Here is a 22,651-nt window from a genome sequence, read left to right on the forward strand (position 1 = left end):
ATAAAAATATGAATTAGGTATTCAATACTGATATATTGTTAGTAGTGTACGTAACTGCTACAGTACTGCTCCTACATTACTAATTGCTAATGCCTTTATGTAAAGATTCACAAAAAACGTAGCACTAGTAATTAAAAATAGAAATGACAACATCTAAAATTTATTTTTGTAATATGATCGAATTCCGCACGGATTTTTTGTAATTTACAAATTTTTGTAATATGATCCAATTGAGCACCGATTTTTTCATACATATAATTAATGAGTTAGAAATTATTTCAGTTAATGGTTATTTAATTTATGGACCAAATTAATTTTTCTGATGCTTTCTTTTTTTATATAGTTATTGGCTTAAAAAGCTTGAACAACACTAATATGTTAAATAATTTAAACAATGCTACGGTTTAAAAAATATTTGAAAAAATAGAAAATAAATATTTATATCACATTACGTATAAAGAAATAATTGATTATATATTAATTGTATCATATTAAATATAAAGTAATAGATATTCTCAAAATAATATTTAACTAAAAAGTAATATGTAAATTATTTTTTTAATTTTTTTTCAAACTTATTCTTAAATTACTGAATCATATTTTAATTCTTTTCCAAAGGTCATAAATATCTTTTGTTTATTAGATTTATTTACATATAAATAAAGTTTAGTTAAAAGATAAGAATGAATTTTATGATATGTTTGTGCATATTAATTTTTTGATACAAATACATTACAACTAATGAATTATATTTTGATCATATTAATTGTATCATTAATAATATTTTGTTAAGATTATATATATATATATATATATATATTATAATTCTTTTTCCTCTTTTTAAGCTTGAAAAAGAATTAAACAAATCACATCGAACCCAACATTGAAAAAACCAAAAATAGAATAAAAATTATATTTTTTTTCACTTTTAAATGAAACTCGTGTAAATTTTAATAGTTTTATTCAAAGAAGGGATAAAAATGTCAAAAAAAAATAATAGTTTAAGGATTAAAACTGCAACTTCAAATTATTTGAGGATCAAACTTGCACGAATGACTATGTATGAGGACCAAAATCGTAAAAACATGTGAGTGTGGCATAGTTAGGATATGTTTTGATGAAATATAACAATTAATTACATTAAACGCCCCTAAAAATGTAAAATTTTACATTTTTCTAAATTTTTTTTGAAATTACACTTGCATTGCTTATAAGAGAATTCTATATTTACAATTATACAATTCATGTATGAATTTGAATAGGACATGCTGACGTTAACAGAAAATTACGTCAACTTTTAATTTTAAGGTTCGTTTAACATTCTGTATATCGAATGACAAACTTATAATTACACCCTTTTGACTTTATACATATAATAAATTTAAAAAAAATACTAAATAGAGAATAAAATTAAAAGTTTATACACAAAATTTTATTTGGGTTCGTATTTACCGTTCAATCCTAAAAAAAAGTACAATTGTAAACTAACAATTTTTAGAGAGTGTAAATGTAATTTTAATTTTTTTCTAACGAGAAAGTACAATTTCATATTTTCATAAAATGTGTAAATATAATTATCGATAATTATATTTTTTTATTAAAAAATGTATATCTCAATCACATACTGACGTCTAAAATGTCACAAAATTCACACTGAAGAAAAATGAGACTCATGGAGCATGAAAATGTAAAGGGACATTCTAAACCATCCCAGGGAACTGATCTAACAGTTAAGACAAAACTTGAGTTGAGGAGGAGCAGCCAAAACATGAAGGAAGCTTGTGAGGTTTCAAGAACCCTGCCTCGCCGAGTTCTAAATCATGAATTCTAACACAAATAATAACGGTATTGTACATCGACAAACTACACAAATTACAACAACTATCGGTAAGTCCATACGCTACCATCCCGAAAAAAGTTCTGGTTCACCTGCATCATAGGCAACTCCAAAAACTACAGTCTGGGGCGAGCTCGTCCCTACTATCAACTGCCATGAACTGAGAAAAAAATGAAGCGCAGGACGGTAAGATTTACTTTGTTGGCTTGTGCTACATATACGTCAAGACATAGAGAGGCATGTTAATTTACCTGAAATCCACAAAGTTGTGTTCTTCAGGCTGCTGGCATTGTACCTATATGGGATTAGCAGATTCGTTGATTAGTCTAGAGATGGATTTATCATTGAGCATAAAATGTGAAGTAGGACTTATTATAACCAAATGCGGCGAGTCAAGAAATCGAGGAAAGTGAAGAGTGAAATAGTGTCATTGTATAATTGACTCATTATATTTCCTTACCAAAATCATCGTATCAAATAAAGTCAATAGATGGATCACTGATGAAGGAGTGAAATGTGGTAACGTTAAAGCTATCTTTCAAACATGGAAGAGAAATAAAAATTGATCGATCACTATTACAAAGTGCACCAACACTACCGACTAACATAACCATGTAATCAGCACAGAATCTAAGAACAGCTGATTTATAGAATGTTAGACTTTCTCTCCAATACGTTTGACATCCACAAAAAAGTTTGACATCCACAAAAAACACACGTGATATTGCAGGCATGGAAGTTTTTCTTAAATGCAACAACGCAAACCTGAGTAATTAAATGACCAACTCCCTTGTTCCCGTTGATACTGATCTATTAAAGGAATAACTTTCTTGACAAATTTGAACTAAGAAGTATCTGTTTGCGAATTTCGATTAATTTTGCAGTTAAAGGTATTATAAATCTAACGTCATTCTTCTGTTTTTGGTCAATTTTTTTGGTCTAGGTTTTCTCACTAGTAAAAGTTCTAAGTACATATAGGCACTAGAAAGTGCACAGACGGCAGTTACACCATAATGGGAGATGCCAACGGCTACGTATATAATTCAGAAAATATAGAGGTGATCAGAAACCGATAAAAGCTAACCTTTATGCAAAGGCATCAAGCACCAAAATGCATCCGTTTCATTAATTGACATCATCAATAGAAGTACCCTCGGCACTTCACAGATCCACACAAGCACTTCTTCTTTCCTTTGTCTGCTTTCTCAGGCGGAACTATCCCATAATCATATGTTACCTCTTGCATGGGTGGGATATGCCGAATGGCAAAGAAAGCAATATGGAGAAACACATCATTGTTACTTTCACGCAAAACCGGCTGCCAGAATACATTTGGTGTACAACTATGATTCATGAAACGGGCTACGTTTCCATTGTTTTTTGCACTTATAACAAGAGGGAATGGGGCTTTCTTGGAATTAGTAGAATCATGAACAGGTTCTAATGCCTCGTAGTGGCGGGAGGCATCAAATATATAATTATCATCATTTTCATTCCCAAGATCACCTGCAGTGGACGCTTTAATGATATCCCCTGCATACTCACAAATAAAACCTCCAGCACGGATTGGATCCCAAGACCTAAGTCCCCAGCCTCTATTCTTTGTCTTGAAAACCTCCAGACGGACTTTTATTCCTGCTTGAGACATACGATTCCGGCAGTTTGGAGGACATGCACAAGTCAATCCACACTCATGTATCAAGGATTTGTTAGTCAAAAGAACCCCAAGAGATGAATAGGGGAGGAAGCCATCATTTCTCTGGCTGCAAGGGCAGTTGGTATCACCTGGTTGACATCCACCCAAGCAATGACAACCCGTTGAAGGTTTAGGTGCGGGGAAAGGTTGGGAATATTTGAGAGTAGGAATGTAGGTGAAATGAGCAGGGCCCTTCTCACTGTCAACATCATTCACAAGAGCAACAGGCAGACTCTCAGCACCTGAAGTCAGATCAGGAAGAATAATGCCAGTCCGAGTAGCAGTTCCGTCCTTCCACTGCTGAATTGATTTCCACAAAGAAAAAGCTTCTGGCTGCCCAGGTACCCTAACCAACTTATACTTGAAAACATTGCACCCAGACTTATTCTTTTCCACCCATGACTCCTGGATTTTGTATAGACCATCATAAACATAGATCTTTCCATTTGAACCGGCAATATCCTTTATACCCCTTACAACCCTTACATCATTGGCACGATGCAAGCTCTTTTCTAAAGCAAGATTTCCTCTTTCAAGCTTCTGATCAAACATTTGTCCATCTCTCCTTTGCACTCCACCCTGGCCACTGTAAATTAACACATCACAATCATCCCCATCGTCATCATATCCTCCAGATGAAACTATGCTGACAGCCACAGGTTCCTCATCCATGGTAATCTTGACACTCATATAATCTATTCCTGCCATGCTTGGAGCATGCAAGCCCACCAAGCACAGCTCCATTCTGAAGAAAAAAATATCACCAATTTCAACCCCAGGTACATGACCAATCCTCTTCGTGCTGTTTGTCCGGACTCCTTTTGTCATCAAAAGTGTAGCAGCTTTCAGGTCTGGACGTCTGGCAATCCCAGGGGCTAAATCCTTTGATTCTTCAAGTTGAGTAAGCCTTCTCCGAAGCAAATCAAACGCCAAGAGTATGGTTCCAACGGTATCCTTGTCACCACTAGATCTTCTAAAGTCATCAAATTCCTTAAGCTTAAACACCGTCAAGAAGCTATTAACTAGGGATTCAACATCAAACTCTTCCCCGTTCTCAATTCTTCTCTTCCTCGGCCGACCCCTTCGCTTCACTGAATTACTGGCATCGTCATCAGTTACATGCATGCTAAACCCACTAACATACTGGTCGCTATGATTCAGCGAGTCACTATAGCCATCATCCTCTATAACTATAGATCCTGATCCACGAGCTTTAGAGGCCTTCTTAGGCCGACCAGGACCTCCATTCGCATGTGCTGGTGGAGTCCTAAATGAATTCAGTGGAACAGGAGCTGGTATATTAGTACCGAAACCAAAGTTACTTGGTTGGTTTTGACCACCCGATGTGCGCTGAGAATCATTTTGAACCATGAAAGGGTAAAATGGTTGAACTCCAGAGGGAAAAGGACCAGAAGGCGGCACGCAAACAAAGGGTGCCGGCTGGGGTGTCGAAATTGAAGACATACCCTGTGGGCTTGGAAAAACTGGGACAAGGGATCTTAAAGGTCTCACATCTAATACCCTAGACTTATCAATTGACCCAGGAGGAGCATTTGAATCAGAACCCAAACCTTGCTCCATTTACCACAACAACACTAATAAATTCAAGTTTTGATCACCTCAAATATGATGATTAAATTACATAAAAATATCTCAGCCTTGCCCAATACCCTAAACTGCTTCTCAGCACAAGAAAAAAGACGTTTTTCCACCAAGAGCGCATACAAAACCGAATCTCCCCATATATAGCTACAGCACCAAACTAGCACACCAATGTTTGAAAACGACTAAGGGTTTATAGCTACAAAATCCAACGAAATCCAACAAGAACCCGCTTCCTGCAAACATGCAGAAATATTAAACCAGGGATTAGACAGGAAAAAACTCGAGCAAAAATCAAACCCCCACAAAAATGAACAGTAAATCCCTAAATTTCATTTGTTCCTCAAGAAGCCATCAAGAAAAAATCAGCAAGAAAGAAGTTTAACGCACAAAACACATGCAAAACCGCAAAATACGGAATCCCTTTCGTCAAAATTTAAGGATAAATAAGTATTTTGCATTAAATTCTCTGTAAGCATCAAAAACTTCAGAGAATAGAGCAACTAAAGAAAAAAGGCCAACTTTTCAAGTTCAAGAATCAAATGGAACAAGACTTCATCACAACCCAGATCAGATGCTTTATTTAAAATTTTTAAAAAAAAAATACTAAGAGTGAAAGAAAAAGGAAGATCTTGAAATGGAGACAATACCTCAGAGGTAGAGAGAGATTTTTCTTAGTAATTCCGAGTAGTAAAAGCGTAGTGTGCAGTCTGCACTTTTTGTTGACATGTATTCTGTAGTCTGTACTATTTTCTAAATAGTGTTGTCTCAGTGACTAATCATTACCATCTGTAACAATTGGGCCCAGGCCCAATAGATAATCTCTTCTTCTAGGCCCAATTAAGATCCTCATCCACAATTTACTGGCCAAATTACACTTTTAATCTCATAAGATAAGTTCAATATTTTTAGTTATTTATTTTACAAAATATTCAGAATAATTTCAAAATTAAAAAATTTTGACACATTTAATTATATTTTTATGAAATTTCAAAGCGGTCCCTCAAAATTGAAAAAACTCAATTTTAGTCTGCTGGGGAAATTGAAAAAACTCAATTAAAGGACTAAATATATCGAATTTGGGAAAAGTATTATTTTAGTCTGCTAAGTATGCCTAATTTTAATTTTAGTCCGATAACTATGTCCATTTTTGTTTAGATTCAGTAACTTACGAAATTGCTTACTTTAGTCCTTTGGCAGATTTTCGGACAATTTTACCAGTTTTAGTCCATATGCACTCATAGGGGTAAAATTGTCCAAAAATCTGCCAGAGGACTAAAAGTAAACAATTTCGTAAGTTACTGAGTCTAAACAAAAATGGACATAGTTACTGAACTAAAATTAAAATTAACATACTTAGCGGACTAAAATAATACTTTTCCCTATCGAATTTTTTCAAATTTGAAACCATTTTAAAAATTTCATAAAGTAGAGGATTAAAAGTGATGAACACTATATCCTACAGGACTATAAATATAATTTTGCCACAATTACGTTCAGGGTGAACGCAATGCGATTCCAGATTTTTCTAAATTATTTTCAAATTGAATTGACATTGATGATTTTACAAAATAATTTTTTAAAATTAAAATCAAAGGTGCGATTTTAAATGGTTTGGAACGGTTTTGCGATTTTAACACTTACAACAAAACTAAAATTTTGACTAACAAAAGATAATAATATGTAGGGATAATTACATTCCGTCTCCTGAGGTTTTGTGTAATCATACATAAACCCTCTATGGTTTGAAAAAGATTACATCTAGCATCTTTGAGGTTTGCTTCTGTCCAACAAATAAGCCCCTATTGGTCAAAATTCATCAAATTTGTTGATATTAACAAAAAAAACAAAAAAAACAAAAAAAAAATTACCCCTGATTGACTTATTAATAATTTATTATAGGTCAAATAATTTTTTTTATAATCAAACAACCCTCATATATTTTCATGCTTTAATGCATATGAGAAAATGTATATTTTTACCGTTACAAGGGTAGTATGAAAAAAACCGTTTGACCTGCAACAAATCAATAATAAGTCAAACGAGGATAAATATCAATTTTCATTCAGTCTTTTTATTAGTATCAGCAAATTCAGTGTATTTTGACTAATGGGGGTGACTTATTTGTTAGACAAAAGCAAATCTCATGGATGTTAAGTATAATTTTTCAAACTACAAGAAGTTTAAATGTAATTATACCAAATTTTAAGGAGGGAAGTGTAATTATCCCTAATATATATTGTTAAAATTCTTTAATTGGCACAAAACAATAAACTATCAAAATAGTTGAAGTCAAACACATAAAAATTGAAAAACATACATAATTAAAAAATAAATAAATAAGTGACAAAGAGTAACATATTTTTAAAATAATTAAAATAAATACACAATAATTCGAGACATAATACTACTAAAAATCTTTAGAAATATCTTGAAATATACCAAAATAAATATGCAAGTGAAATAGAAAACTTAATATTAGCAAAATCACAATAATAAAAATTATATTTAATCATTAGTCTTACAAAAAAACTAATTAATTTTGTCACCTTATTTTACACATTTAATTTTGAGAAATTAAAAATAATATATTTTGAACAGTTTGGGTTTTTGCGGTTGGTTTTAGTCCTAAACCAGAATCAAATCAATAGGTGCAACGCAGTTTTGATCTAAATTTAAAATCACAGTTTGTTCAACACATCATAATAAACGATCTGACTCGAACAGATTCAGGTGGTTGGTTTTTGAATTTTTTTTAATTCAACCCTAATTTAAAAAGGTATTTACAATAACTTTTAATTTTACGATCAGAATAAATTAAAATGTGATTGCGTTTTCAAAAATATATATATTATTGAATTAAATTATATTATAAGAGTTGGAATGCATACCATGCAATATATATTGATATGACATACCATTATATAACACCAAATCAAGATAGAAAACCCTTCACTAATAAGTATTTAATTTTCCTTTGTCTACAATTTATTTTTATCCAAATATAAAAAAGAATTCATTTTTACTCACAAAGATTTGACATAATTATAAATTTATCTTAATTATTTTAAAAACTACAAAAATAATTATATGGTCTCTAAATATTGAAAATTACTATTATATACTTACTGATTTTATTTTTACCAGAAAACAACAAAATAAATTGATAAAATGTAAAAAAAATCTCAGGGTGGATAAAGAAAATAATCGATATAGTACATTAGTCTATAAAAATATGTTAAGAAGTTCTAAAAAATATAGAATTATAATTTTTATTTCGTCAAATTTACCGCAAGATGAAAACCCAACAGAGGCTAATAAAATTGGCTAGTTGTTAGCTGGACGTTAAAATTATTTATAATTTTTTTAAAATACTTACCATCGGTTCAAATCCGATAAGGGGCTTTTCTTTTTTTCATAAAAGTAATTATGCTAATTTTTAAGCCGAGTGTCCATTATGTTAATTTTATGTCAACTTAACATTTTAATTTTACAGAAATTGTACTTTTGCCATATATGTAGGGGTGTGCAGAAAATGGTTAAACTGGTCTAATCGGACCAAATCGAACTGAAATTTTCGGTTCGGTCATTGATTTTTTTTTTTTATTTTAAAGTTCGGTTTTTTGGTCACCGTTTCGGTGACTGAACCGAACCGATTAACCGAACTTTTAAATAATATATTAAATAAAATATATTATTATACTTATATATTAATATTATATTATTAATATATATCATTATAGAATATAGAAATAGATAATTGTTGGGACTTGTACTGTTAAATTAGAATTTAATTTTGGTATTTTGTATTTATATTTTTGGATAAAATTAATAAAATATCACAATTATTTATATATATTATTTAAAAAAAATGATTTTTTCAATTTTTAAAGCCATACACATATTCCGATTTCCGTTTGGTTCTGAAAATTCGGTTCGATTTGGTTCGGTTAACCGAAATGCACAAGCCTACATATATGTCCGTTTTTCAGTTAATATTTCTGTTGAAAAATCCATCACATGTATATGTATGCCTTTAAGCATTACATGTATAGTGCATGTGATTTCTTTCAATAGAAAAATTAATAAATAACAATCGTATATAAAAAAAATATAAATTTTACAAAATTCAAATAATAAGTTAATATAAAAAAAAATTAGATAAAATATAAAAATAAACATAATTTAAATAACAAAATATAATTAACCCTAAAATAACTGTGCCGGAGGTTTTACGTGAGGTGTGAAGTTAATTGATTTGTGTCCGTTTGTAGAGAGAGAGAGAGATGGAGAGAGAGAGATGGAGAAAGAAGCTAGTATTTATGCATGATGACATTATGGGCTCTTACATTCAATCCCTCTGTCTCTCTTTCTCTTCGTGCCATCTTCTTGTCGGAAACGAGGGGATGACATGGGGAATCCCATTTCTTTCGTGATGTTATTTCATCTCCTTGTCATTGTGAATGGCATGACAATCGGGGATGTGAAAGAGAGCCAGGTAAGTAATCTGAAACAAACAATCATCTTGCGTTCCAAAGGTTGATTCTTTAATCATTGTGCATTCTTAGCAGATATACATTGTTTATCTGGGGGACAAGCCGCAGCATAATCATGAATGCATTGCAGAGTCACATGATGACATTCTTGCCAGTGCTGTTGGGAGGTATGGTGTTTGAACAAATGTCCCCGAGAATTTTGGAATCTGTTTGTCTGCAGGGGTATTGTTTTTGGATTTTTTTTAAGAAAACAAAAAATGATATGATTGCACGTGAAAAAGTGGCTATGCTATATGCATGCAGCAAAGAAGAAGCCAAAAGGTTGATGGTGTACAACTACAAGCACAGTTTCTCTGGTTTTGCAGCTAAACTCACAAAGGCTCAGGCAAAGAAGTTGGCTGGTACAACAAAATATTGGTTTATGATTAATGTTGGTGAATATAATTCCCAAAACCAAATGCAAGGTGCGGTTTTGATGATTTGTTGTTCTTTTGGCTACTTATTATCAGAGAAACCAGGGGTGCTTCGAGTATTACCGGATGGACGTCACAGGGTGCAGAATACCAGGAGCTGGATTTCATTAGGCCTATCTCATATTGGTCTCCCGAACAATCTACTTCATCAAGCACACATGGGTGATGGAGTCATTGTCGGAGTTGTGGATTCAGGTTCTCTTTCTCACCTATATATCTCTTATTTGAAGCAGGCTTCTTTTGTAAAGAACTTGTGTTGTATATGGATTGATGAGATGAAGTTGGGGATCCCAAATTGCTAAAATTAAATCTTCTGAATTTGTTTGGATAATTTTGATTTTCAGATCGTTCAGCTCTCATTTTGAATTCTATTTTGTTGAATATGGATGGGTTTCAAATTCTTTTTGTATGACGTCATTTGGAATCATTTCCTTAATCCTTCGTTCACTTCCTTATATTTGGAACTTGGAGATTCTCACTGAACAAAGTTAATTTTTTCAGGAATTTGGCCGGATTCAGAGGCTTTCAATGATGAAGGACTTGGTCCCGTCCCAGATCGCTGGAAAGGTGTTTGCAAATCTGACGGTCTTTTCAATGCCTCCAAGCATTGTAATAGGAAAATAATCGGAGCTCGTTGGTACATCAAGGGGTATTTACACGAGACTGGGGTAAATGTGGCGCAATTTAATGAAACACCAGAAGGAACCCCTTCACCAATTGACATTGGTGGGCATGGTACTCATGTAGCCAGCACAGTTGCTGGCTCTTTTGTTAGTAATGTCAACTATTATGGCCTCGACATGGGAACGTTTAGAGGCGGCGCCCCCCGTGCCCGACTAGCTATTTACAAGGCGTGCTGGGATGCACCCAAGGAACTGTGTTCAAGTTCTGATATTCTAGCAGCAATAGATGATGCTGTGCGTGATGGGGTTGATGTTATATCAGTGTCATTAGGTGGGTCGTTCCCTCATTTACCAGAAGTTTCACCAGATAACGCCCTTGCAATTGGCTCCTTCCATGCCATTGCAAGTGGTTTCTTCATTTGGAAATGGGGGTCCAACCACTTCCAGCATCGAGGAAGTAGCACCATGGATGATATCTGTTGCTGCTAGTACTGTGGACAGAGCCTTCCCTACTCCTATCACACTTGGGAATAACAAAACCATAATGGTGCGTTTTGTTTCCATCCGTCATCACACTGGTGAATAGAGATTCTAGTGGAAGTTCATTTCTCGTGCTTATTTCATCCTTTTGGAACTTCTCCATTATCGCAGGGACGCGGCTTGGTCATTGGGACGAGGGTTGGTTTTGCAGGGTTGGTTCAAGAGGAACTCCCTAAGAGGTAGTTTCAAATAATTGGAAAATCTTACTCAATTCAAGTTTGGCCACACTGAATCAATTATACTGCAAGTGCGCTTGCTATATGGTGGATCACCCTCCTCAGATTATACACCAAACATATGGCAAGTGTAATGCACTGGCCATGTAACAATTTTCGTTTGGTTAAATCTGGTTTGGACTAGAATTTCGCTGAAATTACAACCTAAACCATTTTTGAGTTTGTTCGCAATGCGTCTGGTGGCATATTCTGATATTTTCCTTTTGTCATATTTCTCATTGTTAGGGTCCACGAGGGAGAACTGAATCAAGCCCCTGTACCAGGAATCGAGGGAAAAGTGATTCTCTCTTTTTTTAAAGATTATGTTGCCCACTATCCTAGAGCTGCTGTACAAGTAGCTGAGTCAGGTGGTCTTGCACTGATAGTAGTGAGACCCCTCGATGACACTGATCTATATGCATACTGTGATTCTATGCAACATCCTGCAACTAGGATCCCAATTGTCGAAGTTGATTTTGAGGCTGGGAACGAAATACTTGAGTACATGGAGAAGAGGTATTTGTGATAAACATTCAGAATATTGAGTCTGGTTTTTTAATTTTAATTAATAACTTGAATTCTGTCTCCGGTGCAGTTCTCAAGCCACCATAATGATAGGACCCTCAAGTGTTCTAGTGGGAAAACCACTGACACCTAAGATTGCTGGCTTCTCATCAAGAGGACCTAATGCTCTGGCCCCAGCAATTCTGAAGGTACTTCTTCGTCATGATCTTAACATCTGTTTATATAAAATCAATCTGTTTTCTTGAAAGCATTTTTCCGGTCTATTTTCCTTAATTTTCTTGGAGCAGCCTGATATAGCAGCACCTGGAGCAAGTATACTAGCCGCTGTTCCTCCTGGTTATCCTGCAAACGACAATGGATTTGCTTTCATGTCGGGAACATCCATGGCTGCTCCTCATCTTAGTGGCATTGTAGCACTCCTTAGAGCTTTACATCCACACTGGTCTCCTGCAGCTATAAAATCTGCACTTGTCACAACAGGTTTGTAAATTCACGCTCCTCATTGTCAAATGCGCACTTTATGTACTTGTCCAGGATGCATATTGCTGGAATGTGTATGTTGTCGGTGATTTCTACATAAGGCAGTAACATGATTCTTGAGCAGTTACAGAACAGACCCCTGAGACGCTAGACTCGTCACAGGTTCCACAAAGATGACTTCTCAATACAATTTCTTTTAAATTGCTTCAAGATTTCATGGACTGATTCTCACACACCCATTATAGTAGATATTCATGGGGTGAATTCTCAGATGTTATGCATGAGATGCATGTTTGCTTCTGTTTCTCCAAGCAAAACTCTTTGAATTGCTATGCTTATTGTGCCAGCTAAGCTTGGCCTTACGAATGCGGAGACATAAGAAAGCGCCCATAATAAAGACATATGATAAAGACATTTACTATCTCTTCTTGATTCATGCACTTCTACTCTATTGTCCGAAGTATCGATGGAGCTAGTGTCACTTTCTCTTGACCACAGTAATAGTATTAATTTGATTGAATTATTTTACTCTTGCAGCTTGGAACGAAGACTCGCACAAGACTCCAATCTTTGCTGAAGGATCCCCAGCCAAGATAGCCGACCCGTTCGACTTCGGTGGTGGCATTGTGAACCCAAATGGTGCGGCATATCCTGGTTTGGTTTATGATATGGATAGAGAGGACTACATGAACTACCTTTGCTCTCAAGACTACTACACCGCCGACATCTACAATGCTACAAAAGAAACGTCGGCATACAATGCTACAGCCGAGCAGTTAATCTGCCAAAACAGATACCTCTCCATTTTGAATCTCAACTTGCCATCCATCGTAATACCAGCGCTCAAGACGTCCATCACTGTCAAAAGAAGAGTCACCAATGTAGGACCAAGCAATTCCGTGTACAGAGCTACGATCAAGTTTCCAATCGGCACAACAGTTTCTGTTAAGCCCGATGTCTTGGTGTTCGATTCAAACACCAGGATGATCGATTTTGAGGTGACGGTTAATGATGAACAGAACATGAATACTGGGTATGTGTTTGGTAGCCTGACTTGGACTGATGGCAAGCATTCTGTTAGAAGCCCCATATCTGTGCGGACAACCCTTTATTCTTTGCACTAATGAGAGACTGAAATATGTGTTGTAATATGCTGTACTACAGTCTTACTTGTAAATTCAACATATATAATTTAATCAAATATAAGGTTGTCTAGAAACAGATTCTTGAAAGATGTTATTTTCAGTTAATACAAAAATATAAATCAAGAAGCATCTAAGTAATAAGGTAAAAGCCACATATGGGTAATAAATACAATGAGTATAATACAATTTCCTTCAAACACTTGTATTGAATCATCAAGATAGCTTTGTGATTAAATGTCATAAATTTATAAAAAAATCTGCATTATTTAAATTTCTTATGCGAAAGTGACTCATAGTAATACTTTTTCAACTTATCCAAAGATGGTCTTCTTAATTGATTTGAATATAACGTATAGTGCCAACATCAGATGAAAAATAGTTGGCACCATTGGGGAATAAGGATAAGTGGGGTCAAGAGAGAAACTTTCAAGGAATGATTTCCAAACTTCTGCAGCTTTAAGGCACAAACAGAGTAAGCCACTACCCTTAAAGCAAAAGATAACAAAGATCAAGTCGCCTTTATTACATTCTTAACAATCATACGCAATTCATATCACACACACACACAGAAAGATTTTAGAAATCCAGTTATAACTACCTTTCCCTCATCTGTTCATGCCCATAACTTGAATGTAAACATTTTCCATTTTCACACGGTTTTGCGTGAGAAAGAGCCCAAATCAAGTTTTATTTTTTCCGGGTGTTCATGTGCTGGTAATTTGGAGCGATCAGATGCTAGGTAATAAATCTTGATCTTTCTCTTGCCGATTATCTTCGGAGTTTGCCATGATTCTCGATTCTTGCTAGCTGTTGGTTTTTATATATTTCTGGCACTGCTAAAAGTCAAACTCTCTATCTCTACGTTCGTTACTCACATATATATACATATATAGAGAGATACACACACATTATATGGAGAGTGCACACATACACTCACACACACACACACGAAAGAAAAAGGGAAAAAAAATATGCATATGGTACAAATTTTGGGTTTTTACCATTCTGAAACTTTTGTAGTGGCCGTGTGTTCTTCTATCAACTGTAATTTTGATTCTTGATTCAAAAGTGAACGGGTTGGACATATAGTTTCTTGATTCAACTTTATGATGTATGTAATGATTGCGTGATCGTCGAAGCTTATTGAAATGCTTTGGCTGTTGTGAGGGTTGTAGCAGTTGCCTCAGTGTGTATATTTGCTGATGACAATCGTTTGTGGAAGCTAGTTATTCTGTTTACATATTACTACTTTAAATTGTTGAATTTAACAGAACATATAACAAAATCACTCCTTTTTACATCATAGTCTTCCTGTCCTTTTAGATGTGCAATAAATAGCAGCCTCTGTGGGTTTAAAGATAGGCGGGTGAGCCACAGAATCGAGCGAGCAAGATATGGACTTGACTTATGCTGCTTGTAAACTGCTGCTTTTCTTTCTTCTTATATTCCGCACATCCCATCAGTGTTGTGCAACTGGGATCAATGCAAACCAGACAGCATGGTTATTCGTAAACGTGTCAGAAAATCCTCCAAGAAAGATACCGAATACGATGTTTGGAATATCATTTGAGGTCAGTTTTGTACACGAATTAGATTGTCTCCTGTGGATGGCCTTCTATATGTGTTCTTTCGATTTATTTCTTCTCGTTATTCTTGTTGTTTTACGGCTGAGGCTTTAATTTTTATGCCAATTATGGTGCAGAATCTATGCTTTACTCATATATGCATATCGTTTAATGATAGTCCTACTTTGCACACTACTTCTACTGATACTAATGTTCTCCATAAATGGCTAACTATATAGAATCATAACCGTCCAACATGTTTTGCAGGAGATCAACCATTCTGGGGCTGGAGGACTCTGGGCAGAGCTTGTCAGCAACAGAGGTCAGTAAAAATTGTCATAGCTGTGCGTAAGTTACATTGATATAGACATGTTTCGGGATCACTTAGTTGCTCTGACCTCATCAAGCTTTAAGAATGACTGGGATTTGTATACCTACCTTGCAGAATATGTAGTTTAAGCCTAAAACAAAGTTTTTGGTTATTTCTAAGGTTACTGGGAATCATGGGACACTAATGTTAGAGCCAGACTTCTGCTTGCAAGGAACATATATGGGGAAAAATTTTTCTATTAATGCTATGACTTGTGTAGTAACTTTTACTTTCACATCGTTCTGGAATTGGCAGCTTATTTTTGTCAAATTCCTATTTGAAGAATCGTTTAAACATCTTATGATGAACATATCTTGATTTCTTCAGTTAACTAGCACTGAATGCAAATATCAGAAGTACCTTCACGTGATTCGTCTCCCGTATTACTTCTAAATGGAGAAAGTGATACCGAGGATTTAGAACCTTTTCAGAGAGACTAAGATTGATTTACCCATGGCAATGAGAATTCCCACACTCTTCCATTCTCATTCTCTTTGAATGGGGCTGCTAGATGCATGATAGTGACAAAAACGGATTCATAATAATTTTAGAGGTAATGATTCTTAGAAATTATGTTTCCAGGTTTCGAAGCTGGAGGCCAGAATACTCCATCAAATATTAGTCCTTGGTCCATCCTTGGGGATGAATCACTTATATTTGTATCAACAGACCGTTCATCCTGCTTTGACAGAAATAGAATTGCACCCCGAATGGAGGTATTGTGCAACACTGATGGTGGCAATATGTGTCCAGCAGCTGGAGTTGGAGTTTACAACCCGGGATTCTGGGGCATGGTAAGAAAACACGTTCCTGTTCTCAGTTAAGTACTGATCTTCTGACAGGTTCTACTGTGAAGAGTCGTCCATTTGGACACATTTATTTCTTTTTTACCAATGATGTAGTGTTTTTAAACTTCTCAGTTGTGTTTGGGTGATGTCTTGCTGATCTCCTTTATCTTTTCTTGCAGAACATTGAACAAGGAAAGACGTACAAAGTGACCTTTTATGTTCGCTCATTGCAGCCAATTGAAATGTCTGTATCACTTATTGGTTCAAATGCACTGCAAAAACTAGCCACAGCTGATATAATGTGAGCATGGCTAAGAGTAACTGCTACATAGATCGAACCTATTGATTCCGTTTATGTCTTCATTTATATCTTATAGTCAGAGTTGCTCGTGCAGAGATGAAAATGTTACAAACTGGACGAAGAAGGAGATTCTGTTGCAAGCAGCAGGAACAGACCCTAATTCAAGATTGCAGTTGACGACAAGGAAAAAGGGCACGATATGGGTTGATCAAGTCTCAGCAATGCCTTTAAGCACACACAAGGTACGTGTATTTACTACCTTCCAATAACTTCTTGACAGTAACTTGAAGGCTTCTGTTTATTCCTGCTCATTTTACGCTATTGCTTGGTCCCTGATCAGTAAACCTTAGCTACAAGTCTTAGGCGGTAAACAGGGAAAAATAACGGGAAAAGGAACTGATAGGTCATATGTTCTGCTCAAAGTATCAGAAGAAGGAATGCCAGTCTGTTTCTTGGTGATTTCATTATGGTTTTAAGAATTCTTAGTTCAGAACTTTCTTGACTTGACAGCGAGCTAAATCACTTAACTTGATATTGCTTTATAGCAGTAAATGCACTTTGTATAACTGAAATCTTTCACATAAATCCTGGTTCAGGGACATGGATTTCGGCAAGATCTTTTCAACATGCTTGCTGATTTGAAGCCAGGATTTATCAGATTCCCAGGTAGTTACTATGATAAATAGAATGATTCACTATATAGGAGTACTAGTTCATACACCTGACCATTAAAAGTACAGAGTGTTCGGACAAGTTCCAGATTCTTGAAGTAAGAAACCTTATATTCAATACCTCATGGTTGTTTGGTTGGTCTATCCCAACTTACACTTTGAACTGTACTCCAACAAAATAGTAATATAATTCTTGAACAGGCGGTTCATTTGTCGAAGGAGAATGGCTAGTGAATGCATTCCGATGGAAAGAAACTGTAGGAGCATGGGAAGAGCGACCTGGCCATTTTGGGGATGTTTGGCAATATTGGACTGATGATGGACTTGGTTATTTCGAGTATCTCCAAGTAATATGTTGTCCTTTCTTATATTTGCAGCATCGTACTCTAGCAACGTTCAAGGAACTTCTCTTCTTGATTCACATGTATGACATTGTTGTAATTCTGCAGCTTGCAGAGGATTTAGGTGCATTGCCAGTTTGGGTCTTCAATAATGGTAATAACAAGAATACTTCAGTTACCACTCTGCTTTAATATTCCGGACACTAATGACCTTCCTCTCTCTCTCTCTCTCTCTCCCCGTAGGAATCAGTCATAACGATCAAGTTGATAGTTCGGTGATTTTACCCTTCGTGCAAGTATGTTTTCTCCATTCTTGTTTCATGTAAATGAAGGTTGTCCTAACAAATAATTCAGATTGACTAGATGAAAAATTCATGTAGAGTAAGCTTGCTTAACTTTCGGACTAGTCATGTATGTTAGAGATTGGTACTTTTTAACATAATTCTCAACTAGGTATGTCTGTAACTGCTTCTACAGGACATTCTTGATGCTATTGAGTTTGCAAGGGGAGACCCCACTTCAACATGGGGTTCTGTTCGAGCAGCAATGGGCCACGCAGAACCTTTTGATTTGCGATATGTTGCTGTCGGGAATCAAGACTGTGGAAACAAGAACTATCGTGGTATGTCTGTCTGTCTTTCAGCTAGTTGCTATTACATGATATCTAGACCGAAACGTAACTTAGGATCAGACTTCATAATCCAGTATAGACAGCTTTCAACTCACGTATTCTGTTACACATATTAGGAAATTACATGAAGTTTTACACTGCCATAAAAGGAGCCTACCCAGATATCAAGATTATCTCAAACTGTGACGGATCTACTCGACAGTTGGATCACCCAGCGGATTTGTATGATTTCCATGTAAGAATTTCTACTTCAAAACATGTAGTAAAACGATTTTTCTTTGTCAATTTTCATTTTCATGTCTAATGCCATGTTTCTGTGCCAAGGTTTACACGAACGCAAATTCTATGTTTTCGATGGCTCACAACTTTGATCATAACTCAAGAAGTGGCCCAAAGGTGTTGTTCTTGAGTTGTCTTCTGATTGTTTCCAGATTTCGTCGTCTGTGTAATAATGCTTCTCAGCTGTCTGCTCGAGATCAACGTTTCAGGCTTTTGTGAGTGAGTATGCTGTCACTGGAAATGATGCCGGCAGAGGAAGTCTCTTAAAAGCACTGGCTGAAGCTGCATTCCTTCTTGGACTGGAGATCAACAGGTACTTTACATTCAAGAAGATAACAAAAGGGAGAAATTACACAGAGAACTCTTGACATTTGGGGGTATTACAAATTGACACCCCTAAATTCTTGGAAATTAAATTAACATCGCCTACAACCATATTTCATATCACATATTCCCTACATCTGGTTTTCAAAGGGAGTTTGTATATGACTTCACCAGCTGCAATATAAATTTTCAAAATTGACAGGTTTCTTTATAATATACCTAAATCTCAGGGGGTTTCGTTGTAATAGTCCGTAAAATGGCCTTTACTAGTAGATTATTTGAAACACCATGCAAACCTGCAATTGTTTATTTTGCAGTGATGTTGTCGAAATGGCAAGTAATGCTCCTCTGTTTGTGAATGCCAACGATTGGAGGTACATGTATTCCGTTCATTACCCTTGGGTACTAACCTGTTTATCAAGTTTTCCTCAAACGACAAGTGGTTTTTCATTTTAGGTTCAATCCAGATGCAATAGTTTTTGATTCTTCAAAGGTGTACGGTACTCCTAGTTACTGGATGCAGCATTTCTTCAAAGAGTCGAATGGCGCCATTCTTCTCAATTCCAAACTGCAAGCTAATTCTTCCAGTTCCCTTATCGCATCTGCCATTTCTTGGAAAAATCCAGACAGCAACAGAAGTTACTTAAGGATAAAGGTTTGTAACTGAAATTGCAAAAGAATGCAATCAAGTTTTTGTCCTTTTCCCCTATAGATGGCTCTGAAGCTCAATTTTCTACTGAAAACTGAAGAAGAATTGAGAAAAAGAAAAGAAGTAAAACACCTTCGGTGCAAAGGTTCAAATTATTCAGTTTCTTAAGGCATCAGTACTTATGTTTATCACTTGGCAGGTTGATTACATCCATTTTCCCCAAAAATTACTATAATTGCCGATGGACCCTTTCCATTTTTGAAATAACCAAAAGCCCCACTAAGTCCACATGTCACCCTGTTCCATAAAACAGGCAGTGATATTAAAAACTTAGGGATGTTACTGTTCTATCTCCTACGGGATATTTAACTGTAAGGTGCTTTTGTACTGCAAACACTTAGAGGTGAAGGGTATACTAACTTTCGGGAGATGGTGTAATTGAACCTACACTTGTCTTGTATTTTCCGCTCATGCTCAAGTGGTTCTTATCCAGGTTGTGAACTTTGGGAGCAACAGAGTGAGTCTTAAGGTTTCGGTTGATGGGCTGGACAAGAACTCGATAGAAGTAGCAGGGTCTACGATTACTACACTGATGTCAAGCAATGCGATGGCTGAAAATTCTTTCAGTGAGCCAAAGAAGGTAAGTCCCATCTACCTCATTTGTGCTATTAGCATTTTCTTTCATTATAGGATTCAGACCAACAGATCTTTAGTATATAATACTGTTACTGAACTTGGTAGTAATACTAAGATCAGATACAATGTTCTGTGACAATTTTATGATACTAACAGTCTAACGATATTCCTCTGGCTTATGCAGGTGGCCCCAACTACCAGTCAACTTGAAAATGCCAGCAACAGAATGAATGTAGTACTAGCTCCGTATTCTTTAACTTCCATCGACTTGCTCAGAAAATCAAATATTGTCCAAGTCGCAGGATGTAATGCTGCTTTATGTACGTCACTGTAATTTATGTATCATTTAATATAATAATTATATATGAATTAACAAAATTATCAATAATTTACATCTCAAAGAAACCATAAAGTAGAAGAAGTCAAAGTCTATGGAAGAACCTGACATGAAGTTAAGCAAATTCGCATAGATCGAATATAAGCTAATTATAAAGTTAATTACAAGGGTCAGCGCCGAGTCGAGAAGATGAAGAGAGAGAGGAGAGAGGAGTGGAGTTGAAGAGCAGCGCCATGTCTCCACTCTCCACTGTCTTTGGATAAGTCTTCATTTCATTTACGCCTAATTAACCCACCAACCCCCCCGCCCCCACCCACCCAAAAAAGAATCACTATTATCTTAATTTTGTACACTTTTTATTTACGGCGGATTTCTTGACCTGTTGAGGTGGCTACATAGCCTTTCATATCGTGTTGTACTGATATACTACAATTTATTTAATAAAATTTAGATTTATCAAAAAAAAAAAATCACATGCTTTTACTGTCTCCATGCAGCTCTACAATCTTTTTTCTTTCTTTAGTAATTATACTTCTACCCTATAATACATGACACTCTGAAAAATTATTCAATATAGTGTTGGACAAGTGTCGGACACCGACACTCCTCAAACATGCAAATCGCATGACACTCTTCGAATAAGCTCTCACAGCCTCTTTCAGAGGCTTTTAGTTCCCCAGGGTCGGTCAAAAGCTGGATTAAAGGTAGAGCTTGGGGACAACTACCTTTAAGAGCAACCCTGTGTCGTGTCCTAATTTTTCTATATTTTTTGTGCCTCCATATCCGTATCGTATCGTGTCCATGCCCATGCATTATAAGTTACACCCTTTCAAAACGTGAGATTTCATTTTTTTCTAAAAAAAATTAAAATTATACTTACAATCGCTCTAAATTTCTTCATTACACCCGACCCCTTCTATTAGGTTTAGATGAAAAACTATTGACGTTAGCAAAAAAAATGTATATTGTTTTTATTTTATCCCCCATTTAATATTCTTCTGTAATATGTCTGCCCAACGACTATAATTTTAAAGCAATATTTTATTACGATTATACCTTTTAACTTTATCTATATATTACATTTACTCCCTTATACGTATAAAAATATTACTCTGGAATATTGAATGAGATGTAAAATAAAATATTTATATATTTTCTTGGCAGACATTGGCATTTCCATCCAAACACGAAAGAAAGTTAGGTGTAGATGGTGAATTCTCGAATGGACGGTCTAAGTATATTTAACCTATTTTTCTTTATTATAATAGATAGGGTGGCACGTAGTATCTTCGTATAACTTCTAGTAATACTTTTATGTTATCAAAATTCATATTTTATACTAAAATTTATCATTACATTACAACTTCACATATAAAAACTGTCTGATAACTTTTTATAATGCATTAATTATCATTGCATATTTCATTAAAATTAAATTAAAATATTAACACTTTGTTAATATATGTCATTTCGATAATGATGATTATATATACATGCAAAATGAATACTAATATATTATTTCAATTTCATTTAACAATAAATTTAAACAAAATGGGAGTAAATTTAATAAATTTTTGAGTGTAGGCAATTGCATGGAATTAATTTTCTAAAAAAAAGGTGATTGGGTAGTTAACTCAATATGTATTGTAAAGTTGAATAGATTCTATTAATTGAAAGAGATTTTTGCTATTATAATCCTCTTCCTTTATACATTTTTATTATATTTATTTATTTTAATAAAATAAAAATAAATAATTTATCAAAAATAAATATTTTAATTTGAAATGTGTGCGTGGAGAAACTATTCAGAAAATAATAATTAAAGAGAAGATTATTTTTTTAGAATATATGTATACATATACAATGTCAACAAATATTTTGTAAATCAAAATTAGTTACTCTAAGAACCTCACATTTAATAAATAGTATAGATGTGTAAATTCTTTGCTCCTTTTTTACGTTTTTAGATTGATTTTTAAATTCTCTCTCTCAATCAATATGTAATTATTACAACATTCAATACATGATACATTAATAATTCTGAATCCCACCAAAAATTTCAAAAAAAAATAATATATTACTATTAAAATAGACTAAATATACTCATAAGACTCAAACTCGCAACTT

General features: G+C 34.9%; 3 protein-coding genes across 7 annotated transcripts; 2 read left to right on the plus strand and 1 right to left on the minus strand.

Moving 5' to 3' along the window:
• On the minus strand, positions 1,648 to 5,866 carry LOC105162817 (histone-lysine N-methyltransferase, H3 lysine-9 specific SUVH1-like). Its single transcript, XM_011080934.2, has 4 exons — positions 5,786 to 5,866; positions 2,922 to 5,371; positions 2,089 to 2,132; positions 1,648 to 1,997 (listed from the first exon to the last, which is right to left on the minus strand). Exon 2 carries the CDS (start codon positions 5,112 to 5,114, stop codon positions 2,976 to 2,978), a length of 2,139 nt encoding a protein of 712 aa, XP_011079236.1. The 5' UTR covers positions 5,115 to 5,371; positions 5,786 to 5,866; the 3' UTR covers positions 1,648 to 1,997; positions 2,089 to 2,132; positions 2,922 to 2,975.
• Positions 9,420 to 13,688, plus strand: LOC105162818 (subtilisin-like protease SBT3.9). The gene is given in 11 exon segments (XM_011080936.2): positions 9,420 to 9,633; positions 9,707 to 9,798; positions 9,935 to 10,032; positions 10,141 to 10,299; positions 10,606 to 11,131; positions 11,133 to 11,274; positions 11,379 to 11,446; positions 11,729 to 11,998; positions 12,078 to 12,195; positions 12,295 to 12,487; positions 13,025 to 13,688. Coding segments are annotated over 11 exon segments (2,340 nt in total). The 5' UTR covers positions 9,420 to 9,546; the 3' UTR covers positions 13,612 to 13,688.
• LOC105162819 (alpha-L-arabinofuranosidase 1) lies at positions 14,086 to 20,821 on the plus strand. Of its 5 annotated transcripts, none has more exons than XM_020693619.1 (19): positions 14,086 to 14,104; positions 14,956 to 15,203; positions 15,465 to 15,519; positions 16,150 to 16,361; positions 16,535 to 16,656; positions 16,751 to 16,898; positions 17,253 to 17,322; positions 17,529 to 17,674; positions 17,777 to 17,822; positions 17,912 to 17,964; positions 18,146 to 18,290; positions 18,416 to 18,534; positions 18,624 to 18,695; positions 18,788 to 18,891; positions 19,220 to 19,276; positions 19,359 to 19,557; positions 20,045 to 20,191; positions 20,372 to 20,507; positions 20,693 to 20,821. In XM_020693619.1, the coding sequence occupies exons 2-19, from the start codon at positions 15,027 to 15,029 to the stop codon at positions 20,785 to 20,787; spliced, it is 2,103 nt and encodes a 700-aa protein (XP_020549278.1). In that variant the 5' UTR covers positions 14,086 to 14,104; positions 14,956 to 15,026; the 3' UTR covers positions 20,788 to 20,821. The 5 variants fall into 5 exon arrangements, with proteins under 5 accessions (XP_020549278.1, XP_011079239.1, XP_020549279.1 ...); XM_011080937.2 differs by lacking the exon at positions 14,086 to 14,104 and adding an exon at positions 14,113 to 14,371; XM_011080938.2 differs by lacking the exon at positions 14,086 to 14,104 and adding an exon at positions 14,402 to 14,612.

Source organism: Sesamum indicum, linkage group LG5 (genome assembly GCF_000512975.1).
Source record: "Sesamum indicum cultivar Zhongzhi No. 13 linkage group LG5, S_indicum_v1.0, whole genome shotgun sequence".
Lineage (NCBI taxonomy): Eukaryota > Viridiplantae > Streptophyta > Magnoliopsida > Lamiales > Pedaliaceae > Sesamum > Sesamum indicum.